The sequence below is a fragment of the Hypanus sabinus genome, chromosome 1 (genome assembly GCF_030144855.1).
Source record: "Hypanus sabinus isolate sHypSab1 chromosome 1, sHypSab1.hap1, whole genome shotgun sequence".
Classification (NCBI taxonomy): domain Eukaryota; kingdom Metazoa; phylum Chordata; class Chondrichthyes; order Myliobatiformes; family Dasyatidae; genus Hypanus; species Hypanus sabinus.
In genome coordinates this window covers 38,376,050-38,388,456 of record NC_082706.1, presented here as the reverse complement: position 1 = coordinate 38,388,456, position 12,407 = coordinate 38,376,050, and the positions used below count along the sequence as shown (strand labels likewise).

The 12,407-nt window shown below is 55.8% G+C and overlaps 1 protein-coding gene across 1 annotated transcript in view; it reads right to left on the bottom strand.

Annotated features, from left to right (window-relative positions):
* Positions 1 to 12,407, bottom strand: part of pou2f2b (POU class 2 homeobox 2b) — a 78,779-nt gene that overhangs the window by 32,642 nt on the left and 33,730 nt on the right. Inside the window, exons 3-7 of the mRNA XM_059977061.1 lie at positions 10,483 to 10,517; positions 7,793 to 7,855; positions 3,980 to 4,093; positions 1,427 to 1,636; positions 6 to 123 (exon numbers count right to left, since the gene is read on the bottom strand). Of these exons, the coding sequence (XP_059833044.1) occupies positions 6 to 123; positions 1,427 to 1,636; positions 3,980 to 4,093; positions 7,793 to 7,855; positions 10,483 to 10,517 (540 nt within the window). The remainder of the gene's footprint in view (positions 1 to 5; positions 124 to 1,426; positions 1,637 to 3,979; positions 4,094 to 7,792; positions 7,856 to 10,482; positions 10,518 to 12,407) is intronic.

Genomic DNA, 12,407 nt, shown 5'->3' with positions numbered 1-12,407 from the left:
CCTACCTTGCTGTCCTTGCTGTGCCTGGGGCAGGAGGAAGTGCGCGGGCCCCTGGAGGTTGGCAGCGAGGTGATGCCCGGGTACGAGGACCAACTGTTGAAGCTGCAGCAACTGCTGGAGGTCCTGGAAACATACGGCAGTGGGTTAGAGGGCTGGATGGGGAATGCCCAGCCAAGGGCCGTATGGCTGCACCGCTGGGGGTGAACGCCAGCCCGCTTCGAGAGAGAGAAGGACAGAGTGAGAGAGATAGAGAGAGGGAGAAGGAGAGGGAGAGGGAGAGAGAGATGGGGGAGAGAGGGAGAGAGAGAGAGAGGGAGAGAGAGAGAGAGAGAGAGAGAGAGAGAGAGAGAGAGAGAGAGAGAGAGAGAGAGAGAGGGTAGAGGGAGAGAGAGTGAGAGAGAGAGGGGAAGAGGGAGAGAGAGTGAGAAAGAGAGAGAGAGAATGCCCAATCAAGGACCACACACTGGGGGTAAATGCTAGCCCACTTCCAAGGAGGGAGAGAGAGAGAGACAATATTGTCAGAAAGGGCATGAAAGTGCATGTAGGAATGTCAGTCAGTTAATACCTCTCCAGTGTCCGCACAGTGACCAACTATCAAGGTTCCCACTGACAGTCGAAACAGTTGTTTATGTGTGTGTTTGTGTGTGTGTGTGTCCTCTACGTGTTTGAGTTGGTGGGTGTAAGAGATTATGACGAGTCTGTATGAGTGTGTGTGTGTGTGTGTGTGTGTGTGTGTGTGTGTGTGTGTGTGTGTGTGTGTGTGTGTGTGTGTGTGTGTGTGTGTGGGTGGGTGGAACCATCACAGCTTCTGTCATCCCCCTGGTCCCCCCCACCAACTCCCTGAAACTGGCTCCGGAGCTCAGCTCCTCCTAGCCTTCCCACTTGCCCATGTTTGGTTCATATCCCTCAAAAGCTATCCTCATACCTGCCCTAAAGCCTTTTAAATGCCGTCATTGTACCAACCTCTACCACTCCTGCTGAGAGCTTGTTCCACATCCCCTTCCCTCCATGAGAAAAACTCATCCATCAGGTCCCCTTCACATCTGAACAACGTGAAGTTCCCCTTCAACCTGTGCCCTCTAGTCTACCCTAGCCTGTGTCCCTCATGTTTCTATAAACCTCAACCTTCTTCACCAGGGGCAACAGTCCCAACCTATTCACATCCTCTCCTTCCCCTTCTTTACCCTCCTCCCTCAATCCCCTCTCCCTTCCCTCCCCTCCATCCTCCATTACATTCATCTGCACTCTCTCCTTCCCCTCCCTTCCCTCCTTCCCCCTTAATCTCACCTTAACCCCTCCCCCAGTTCCCTTCCCCTCACTCCCACCCCGGGAGTGAGGGGAAGGGATCCCCAGTGTGAGTGACCGTCCCCCTCCCCAAGTCCCTCGCTCGGTTTCGCTCGGTGGGCATGGGGGCGTCCCTGCTTACCTGGGCGGTGATGTGGACGGGCTGCGAGAGTGCCAGTGGGGGCGCCTGCGGCTGGCTGCCGGCCTGGCCGGACGGCTGTGACGCAGGCTCCAGCGCCGGGTGCTGCGAGGCCGCGGCGGCTGCGCTGGACTGCTGGACGGCTGCAGCCAACAGCTGGGCCTGGGCCTGCTGCAGGAGGAGCTGCTGCTGGGCCGGAAGGAGCGCTGTCAGCTGGCGGTGGGCGGAGGTTGAGGGCGAGGGGAGTGCAGGGAAGGAGAAAGATGAGGGGATGAAGAAGGGGAGATTGGAGGAGAGGAGAGGGTGGAGGGGAAAGTGAGGGCGAGGATATGAGGGGCGGGGAGAGGCAGGAGTGGAGTTGGGGGAGGGGGAGCATTGGGAGAGGTGGACAGACGAGGGGTGGTTGGGGAAGTAGGAGGGAAGGGGGCGAGGGAGGGGGAAGAGAGGAGCAGGCGAGGGGGTAATTTCACAGGGGGAAGAGTGGGAGGTGATGGAGGGTAGGAGGCGGAATTGGGGAAAGGAAGGTGGGGAAGGGATGCAGATGAAATGGAAGGTGGGGCAGGACAGAGGGGATGGGTAGGAGTAGGGTAAGGGGGGAGGTAGAGAAAAGGGAGTGAGAGTGAGGGGGGAGTTGATGGAGAAGGGGAGGGTGAGGATGGAGGGGGAATTGAGGGGGTGAGAGGAGAAGAGGAGGGAAAGAATGGGAAATGGCAAAAGGAGAGGGAAGATGACAAGATGGATCGATGTAGGGGTGGGAGTGATGTGTTGATGTGGGGGTGAATGAATGGGGGGGTGGAAGTATAGGGAGGCGATGGTTATGTGTGTGCAATGGAAAAGGAGAGCAATGGTAATTGAGCAGAAGGAGGGGGAAGGAGAGACAGAGAGACTTTAAACAACAGAGCAGGCAGTCTGAGCTGTGAGTTACCAGGACATCAATTCCTTGACCTGGAATCCGTGCGAAGATGGATGTTACCCGCAGGATTGGTGTGGGGGTGGATGTTACCAGCAGGGATCAATGTGGGGTTGGACATTACCAGCAGGGATCGGTGTGGGAACAGACATTAGCAGCAGGGATTGGTGAGGGGATGTACATTACAAACAAGGATTGGTTTGTGTACCCATGTTACCAGCAGGGATCAGTTTGAGTACCCATGTTACCAGCAGGGATCAGTTTGTGTACCCATGTTACCAGCAGGGATCGGTTTGAGTACCCATGTTACCAGCAGGGATCGGTTTGTGTACCCATGTTACCAGCAGGGATCGGTTTGAGTACCCATGTTACCAGCAGGGATCGGTTTGTGTACCCACGTTACCAGCAGGGATCGGTTTGTGTACCCACATTACCAGCAGGGATCGGTTTGTGTACCCATGTTACCAGTAGGGATCAGTTTGTGTACCCACATTACCAGCAGGGATCGGTTTGTGTACCCACATTACCAGCAGGGATCAGTTTGTGTACCCACATTACCAGCAGGGATCAGTTTGAGTACCCATGTTACCAGCAGGAATCGGTTTGTGTACCCATGTTACCAGCAGGGATCGGTTTGTGTACCCACATTACCAGCAGGGATCAGTTTGAGTATCCATGTTACCAGCAGGGATCGGTTTGTGTACCCATGTTACCAGCAGGGATCGGTTTGTGTACCCATGTTACCAGCAGGGATCAGTTTGTGTACCCATGTTACCAGCAGGGATCGGTTTGTGTACCCACGTTACCAGCAGGGATCAGTTTGAGTACCCACATTACCAGCAGGGATCGGTTTGGGGAACCCACGTTACCAGCAGGGATCAGTTTGAGTACCCACATTACCAGTAGGGATCAGTTTGAGTACCCACGTTACCAGCAGGGATCACCAGCAGGGATCGGTTTGTGTACCCACGTTACCAGCAGGGATCAGTTTGAGTACCCACATTACCAGCAGGGATCGGTTTGTGTACCCACGTTACCAGCAGGGATCAGTTTGAGTACCCACGTTACCAGCAGGGATCGGTTTGTGTACCCACATTACCAGCAGGGATCAGTTTGAGTACCCACGTTACCAGCAGGGATCAGTTTGAGTACCCACGTTACCAGTAGGGATCAGTTTGAGTACCCACATTACCAGCAGGGATCGGTTTGTGTACCCATGTTACCAGCAGGGATCGGTTTGTGTACCCACATTACCAGCAGGGATAGGTTTGTGTACCCATGTTACCAGCAGGGATCAGTTTGAGTACCCACGTTACCAGCAGGGAAGGACTGGAGGGCTGATGTTCCCTCACTCAGGCAAGAGGAAGCAGAGAGCAGACAGGAAGGTGTGGGGGGGAGGGGGTTGGGTTGCTGTGGGTTTCACTGCAGCTCGGGTAGCTGGACAAGATTAGTTCCCCACGAGGGCTCAAGGGGCAAGACAGGACAGGAGAGGGTTCAGACCCAGGCCGCAGAAGGTCCTGCCTCCTCTGATTTGCCTTGTACTGGGTGTGCAGTACATGTCACTCCACACCACCCCCTCCCCCAGGTCTCCGTCCCATGAGTATTCCATGCACTACCTCCAGCGATAGCCCAGTCAGGTCACTTACCCCTGCCAGCTGGGTGCTGGCCAGCATGAGCTGAGCCTGCGGGAGGTGGGTCTGTTGCTGCTGGGGAGCCTGCTGGGGGGCATCGGGGCAGTCACCAGCATCTTCAGACTTGAACTGTGGAGGGAGATCTGTGTTAGCGGGAGGGGAGACAATGGGAGTTCTCTCCCAGTGGAGGAAGAAGGGAGAAAAATGGGGCATAGCCCCCAGACTATGGTGTCCGACACGTTTCTGAGCAGTAGGAATGGGCAAGATTCTGGACTGCACTGAGGCTGCCTCATGGGGGCCGCATCTCTGCTGACTCCTGGGAAATGTCAATCCGGGCTGAGCTGGGAGGTGGGAGTGGATGGAGCACTGAATTTAGACAGAGAAGGGAGTGTACTGCCTGACACACTGGCTGACACTCTCCCCTCACACACACCTGACACACACCCCTCACACACATCTGACACACACCCCTCACACACACCTGACACACACCCCTCACACACACGACACACACCCCTCACACACACATGACACAGGGCCCCTCACACACTGCCTGACACACACACCCCTCACACACACCTGACACACACCCCTCACACACAGCCTGACACTCTCCCCTCACACACACCTGACACACACCCCTCACACACACGACACACACCCCTCACACACACCTGACACACACCCGTCACACACACCTGACACAGGATCCCTCACACACTGCCTGACACACACACCCCTCACACACATCTGACACACACCCCTCACACACATCTGACACACACCCCTCACACACACCTGACACACACCCCTCACACACACCTGACACAGGGCCCCTCACACACTGCCTGACACACACCCCTCACACACACCTGACACAGGGCCCCTCACACACTGCCTGACACACACCCCTCACACACACCTGACACAGGGTCCCTCACACACTGCCTGACACACACACCCCTCACACACATCTGACACACACCCGTCACACACACCTGACACAGGGCCCCTCACACACTGCCTGACACACACCCCTCACACACACCTGACACAGGGCCCCTCACACACTGCCTGACACACACCCCTCACACACACCTGACACAGGGTCCCTCACACACTGCCTGACACACACACCCCTCACACACATCTGACACACACCCCTCACACACACCTGACACAGGGCCCCTCACACACTGCCTGACACACACCCCTCACACACTGCCTGACACAGGGCCCCTCACACACTGCCTGACACACACTCCTCACACACTGCATGACACACACCCGTCACACACACCTGACACACACCCCTCACACACTGCATGACACACACCCCTCACACACATCTGACACACACCCCTCACACACACGACACACACCCCTCACACACATCTGACACACACCCGTCACACACCTGACACAGGGTCCCTCACACACTGCATGACACACACCCCTCACACACAGCCTGACACACACCCCTCACACACTGCATGACACACACCCCTCACACACTGCCTGACACACACACCCCTCACACACTGCCTGACACACACCCCTCACACACAGCCTGACACACACCCCTCACACACTGCATGACACACACCCCTCACACACATCTGACACACACCCGTCACACACACCTGACACAGGGTCCCTCACACACTGCATGACACACACCCCTCACACACATCTGACACACACCCCTCACACACACCTGACACACACCCCTCACACACATCTGACACACACCCCTCACACACAGCCTGACACACACCCCTCACACACTGCATGACACACACCCCTCACACACATCTGACACACACCCGTCACACACACCTGACACAGGGTCCCTCACACACTGCATGACACACACCCCTCACACACAGCCTGACACACACCCCTCACACACTGCATGACACACACCCCTCACACACTGCCTGACACACACTCCTCACACACACCTGACACAGGGTCCCTCACACACTGCATGACACACACCCCTCACACACAGCCTGACACACACCCCTCACACACACCTGACACACACCCCTCACACACTGCCTGACACACACCCCTCACACACACCTGACCCACACCCCTCACACACACCTGACACACACCCCTCACACACACCTGACACACACCCCTCACACACACCTGACCCACACCCCTCACACACATCTGACATACACCCCTCACACACACCTGACCCACACCCCTCACACACTGCCTGACACACACCCTTCACACACTGCCTGACACACACCCCTCACACACTGCCTGACACACACCCCTCACACACATCTGACATACACCCCTCACACACATCTGACACACACCCCTCACACACATCTGACACACACCCCTCACACACACCTGACACACACCCCTCACACACTGCCTGACACACACCCCTCACACACATCTGACACACACCCCTCACACACACCTGACACACACCCCTCACACACTGCCTGACACACACCCCTCACACACACCTGACACACACCCCTCACACACTGCCTGACACACACTCCTCACACACATCTGACACACACCCCTCACACACATCTGACACACAGCCCTCACACACTGCCTGACACACACCCCTCACACACACCTGACACATGGCCCCTCACACACAGCCTAACTCACCCCTCACACACTGCCTGACACACACCCCTCACACAGTGCCTGATACACCCCCTTCACACACATCTGACACACACCCCTCACACACACCTGACACATGGCCCCTCACACATAGCCTAACTCACCCCTCACACAGAGCCTGACACACACCCTTCACACACACCTGACACATGGCCCCTCGCACACTGCCTGACACACATCCTTCACACACTGCCTGACACACACCTGACACATGGCCCCTCACCCCAGCCTCTGCGCAGTGCCTCAGAGGGAATACTCTGAGCAGTGGTGGGTGTAGCTGTTGTTTCCTGCCAGGGCAGGGGTTTCCCCAGCAGCCCACTGGGACAGCTGACTCACTGAGCCCACAGAGGAGAAAGTGCTGAACAAGGGGCGAGCAGTGGCTGACAGCGACAGGGGGCCGGAGCAATGGAGGATTTATCTCTCTGCCAGGAGCAGGCAAACCAGCGCTCCCTCACATCCGGCCCCCTCTCCACACCCGATGCGCACGGACAGACGCTGCCTCTCAACAGCACACAGCAACATGTGGCCCGAGCAACTCTGGTAGAGGAGAAGAATTAGTCCTTACCCTCCCCACTTTCCTCGCTCCCCCCTACACCCTCTTCCTGGTTCATTCTCACTTTCCACTCTCCTTGATTCCCTTGCAGGGTTTAGTTACATCACTCCCTCTCCTCAGGCCTCCGATCTCTCATTCCCTCCTCGCTGGTTCCCTCTCTCACTCCTTTCTTCCTATCCCTAGTTCCCTCACTTCCTCACCCTAGATCCCAGTTCCCACTCTTCCTCCTCCTCCAGTTCCCTCATTCCTTCTCCTCTCCTCAAGCCTCAGTTCCCTCACTCCCTCCTACATCCCTCCCAGTTCCCTCATTGCCAATCCCTCACTCCCTCCTCTCCACCCATCTCTCATTCCTGCCACCTTCCCTCCCCATTCCCTTGCCCCCTCCATTCCTTCACCACCTTCGGGACCCTCCCCAGTTACCACACTCACTCTTCTCCTCCCCAGTTCCCTTGCTTCCTCTTACCCTCTTTTCTGGTTCACTCCAGAGAGCCAGGCAGGGGGAGCTCAGACCACGGTGCGTGCCAGCAGGTGGTGGCGGAAGCACAGGGGCGGATGACAGTGTGCGAGGGTCGGGCTCCTTCAGTCTCATGAACACCTACCTTGCTGCCAAGACCGGGGGCCACAGGGGGAGCGGAGATCGCCGGCACTTTACTGGGCTGCGTCTGAAACAAGAAGCAGGATTCAGCTCGTCTCCCCACTCCCCCTCCCAACCCCTACGTCCACTCACAACCCCGGGATGCCGGGGGGCTGGGGGAGCGGATGGGGAACAGCCCGTCAGCCGGTCCCTGAACCATCACGTCCGCTGGTGAACCATCGGACGGGGATCGAGTGTCACATCAAGATCCCACCACAGGCCGTGCAGTATAGCATGGGCTCAGGCCCTTTGGCCCAAACAGTGCCTGCTAACCTCAGTGACCATCCAAATAGTTCCATTTTCCTGTATCCTTCCAAGTCTCACCCCTCCAATTATCTGCTCAAAGATACTACTGTATGTGGCTGAAGCACTTCCTTTGGCAAGGAGTTCCATATGCTCACCAAAGGTTGCCCCTCTCTTGTCCATTTTAAATCTTTCACCTGAAATCTATATCCCTCAGCACTGGGGAAAATACTGTGACCATTCTTCATATCTATGGCTCTCGTAACTCTAAACACTTTCATTAGGTCTCCCCTCATTGTCCTACGTTCCAAGGACCGAAGACCCAGCCTGGCCGACCTCTCTTTATATTTCAGTCCTGCCAACATCCTCGTAAATCCCCTTTGCACTCGTTCCAGTTTAACCACATCTTTCCTATAACACGGTGACTGAAACTGTGCACAGTACAGTGCTTCTAGTCCACCAATGACTATCGCAGCGCAGAACAGAGAACAGGAGAGACGCCGCGCCGACTCATATAAAGAGAAGTGGCAGGTGGAGTTCAACACAGCTAAGTGTGAAGTGGTTAATTTCAGCAGGTCCAATTTAAAGACAAAACCTAATATTGTATTAATGGTAAGACTCTTGGCAGTGTGGAGGATCTGCGAGATCTTGGGGTCCATATCCATAAGATGCTCAAAGCTGCTGCGCAGGTTTACAGTGTTGTTGAGAAGGCATAAGGTGTGTTGGCCTTCATCAACTGTGGGATTGAGTTCAAGAGCCGTGGGGTAATGTTACAGCTGTATAAGACCTCAGTTAGACCCCACTTGAAGTACTGTGTTCAGTTCTGGTCACCTCACTACAGGAAGGATGTGGATACTATAGAGAGAGAGAGTGCAGAGGAGATTTACAAGGATGTCTCCTGGACTGGAAAGCTTGCCTTATGAGTGAACTTGGCCCTTTCTCCTTGGAGTGACAGAGGATGACAGGTGACCTGATAGAGGTGTATAAGATGATGAGAGGCATTGATGATGTGGATAGCCAGAGGCTTTTTCCCAGGGCTGAAATGGCTAACACGAGGGGGCACAGTTTTAAGGTGCTTGGAAGCAGGTAGAAGGGGGAGGTCAGAGGTAAGTTTTTCACACAGAGAGTGGTGGGTGCGTGGAATGCACTGCCAGCAACAGGGGTAGAGGCGGATAAAATAACATCTTTTAAGAGACTCTCAGATGGGTCCATGGAGTTTAGTAAAATCGAGGGCTATGCGGTAGTGAAATTCAAGGCAGTTTCTAGAACAGGTTACATGGTCAGCACAACACTGTGGGCTGAAGGGCCTGTATTGTGCTGTAGATTTCTATGTTTCTGTTAACCCCCTTCCATAGATGCTGCCTGATTTGCAGAGATCCTCCAGCTCAAGATTTCCAGCATCTGAAACTCTGGTTTTCAATCAATCTAGCCCTTCTGCGCAATATAGCCTAATACCCTCCATTCGACTTCCATCCGCCCCCTATGTACCGAAAAGTCGCAGCTCCTGTTCTCAGTGCCCTGACTAATGATACCTTTTCTCATGTTCCTTTCCTCACTTCTTTCTACCTTCTGCACGAACCACTCCCTCCTTAGCCCCCTGGACTGCTTACCCCTTCCCACTCGTCCTTCCCTGACCTCATAATTGCTCCTCTTCCTTCACCACCTTCTAAATAGCCCTACAATGTGAGGCAAAGGTTCCCATGCATCTCCTCCAACCTTGTCTGCCTTTGCCAGTGGCCTCCCCAATACTGGCACAGTCTGGGCGACTGTTCTGCAGAGCAGCACACCCACCGGTCGGTCACGGGTACGCCCTGTCACCTCCCCATCCCATTCCCACACTAATCTGTCTGTTCTCTCCCTTTCCCACAGTCAGCCAGAGGGACAGCACCTTGTACCCCCTCCCACCCATCATTGGGTAGTCCAGCATGAACACTAACGTTTCCAATTCTCAGTCACCCTCTCCCTCTGGTAGGTTGCTTCCACACCACCCCCCACCCTCTGTAACCCCCGACACCACTCATTCACACCCCCAACCCTGCACCCATCAACCTCCCTCTCTCCCCCCACCTAGTCAAGCTGGCGATGGGGAGAAGCATGGGGGGAGGTTGGACAGGGTGACTGAAGGGCCTATCTCAGTCTCTCTACAACCTCTACTAACCTCCCCCCCCCATCCACTACCTCCCCACATCCCATTAGGTGCTCTCACTCTCTCACCCTCCCCCCCCCAGGCTCCAACGCCTCTTCACACAACATACCCAGCCCAAGGGTTCCCTCACGACCCACTATACCACCCCTCCCTGCCCCCTCTGTGCGATCACACTCCCACCCCACTATTCTCAGCCGTCCTGCCCGGCTCCCTCCTCTGCCCTTGGCCTCACCCCTCCAGTTCCAGACAGGGCCTACAGCACCCACCTTGTGATTGATATCTGAGCTGCTCCTCTCGGCGTCTGGAAGAGAGACAGACACAGATTATCGGTGATTGTCACGGGACTGGGCAGAGAGCAGGTTCGGGAATCTGCCCCGGTTGGTCCCAGCCTTCAGACTGACTCGCTCCCATGACAGTGGATGCTGCTTTCATTTGGCAGTGCTCCATGTAAACATATTCGGTGGCGGGGAGGGACAAAAGGAGTCATTTCTCTCACTGTGGCTGTGAATGGGCAGATCAGTGTGGGAACATGGAGGGCAGGTGAAATCACAGGGGACCTGAAAGCTCAAGCTGGCCAAATGGTCACCTGGTCCTCAGTAGGTCTCTCCCAGGAAGCCCCATCAATGCAGTGGATCAGACTGGAGGAGATGCCTCCTGGCCTTGCCGTTCTCCACCTCCCTCCTCACCATCTCCCCCTTCGCTCATCTCTCTCCTTCCCCAACTCACTCAACCCAACCTCCCCTTCACTCATCTCCCTCCTCCCCACCTCACCTCCCTCCTACCCCACCTCCTCTTCACTCAGCTCCCTTCTCCCCACCACACTCCTCCCCTACCTCCCTCATCACCACTTCTCCATCCTCACCTAATCCACCTCCTCCCCAACTCCCTCCTCCTCCACTTCTCTCCTCCCCTACTTTCCCCTTTACCCCTCCCTCTTCCCCACCCCCTTTGCTCATCTCCCTCCTCACCTCCTCTTCACGTATCTCCCTCCTCCCAACCCCTTCACTCATCTCCCTCCTCAGGCACCCTTCCTCTCCTCTCCACCTCCCTCCTCACCCCCTCACCCTCCTCCCCATCTCGCTCTTCATTCACCTCCCTCCCCCTCCATCTCTTTCCTCCCCACCTCCCTCCTCACATGCCTACTCCTGCCCTTTCCCTCCGCACACACACTATCTGAATAGGTTGGTCCCACCATCTGAGTCTGGTTCCTGGCACCCCACCACCCCCTACACGTGGTCACACCACATTGGCAGAGGCAGACACATGCCCACATGCAAGCTTAGCCCCCGCCCCATCCTTGTGTCACCAGTGAGAGAAGGGGGGAGGGTGTAGAGATACATCAGGATGCAGAGGGCAGAGAGGCAGAGAGATGTCCCACCTGGCAGTCTGAGGCTGCCAGCAGTTTTACCTGTAAGCTGGGCTGTGCCTGTAAGCTCGGCTGTGCGTGTAAGCTGGGCTGTGCCTGTAAGCTCAGCTGTGCCTGTAAGCTCGGCTGTACCTGTAAGCTCGGCTGTACCTGTAAGCTCAGCTGTACCTGTAAGATCGGCTGTACCTGTAAGATCGGCTGTACCTGTAAGCTCAGCTGTACCTGTAAGATCGGCTGTACCTGTAAGATCGGCTGTACCTGTAAGCTCAGCTGTACCTGTAAGATCGGCTGTGCGTGTAAGCTCGGCTGTACCTGTAAGCTGGGCTGTGCGTGTAAGCTCGGCTGTACCTGTAAGCTCGGCTGTGCCTGTAAGATCGGCTGTACCTGTAAGCTCGGCTGTACCTGTAAGCTCAGCTGTGCCTGTAAGCTCGGCTGTACCTGTAAGCTCGGCTGTACCTGTAAGCTCAGCTGTACCTGTAAGATCGGCTGTGCGTGTAAGCTCAGCTGTACCTGTAAGCTGGGCTGTGCGTGTAAGCTCGGCTGTACCTGTAAGCTCAGCTGTACCTGTAAGCTCGGCTGTACCTGTAAGCTCGGCTGTGCGTGTAAGCTCGGCTGTACCTGTAAGCTCGGCTGTACCTGTAAGCTCGGCTGTGCGTGTAAGCTCGGCTGTACCTGTAAGCTCGGCTGTACCTGTAAGCTCGGCTGTACCTGTAAGCTCGGCTGTGCCTGTAAGCTCGGCTGTACCTGTAAGCTCGGCTGTACCTGTAAGCTCGGCTGTGCGTGTAAGCTCGGCTGTGCGTGTAAGCTCGGCTGTGCCTGTAAGCT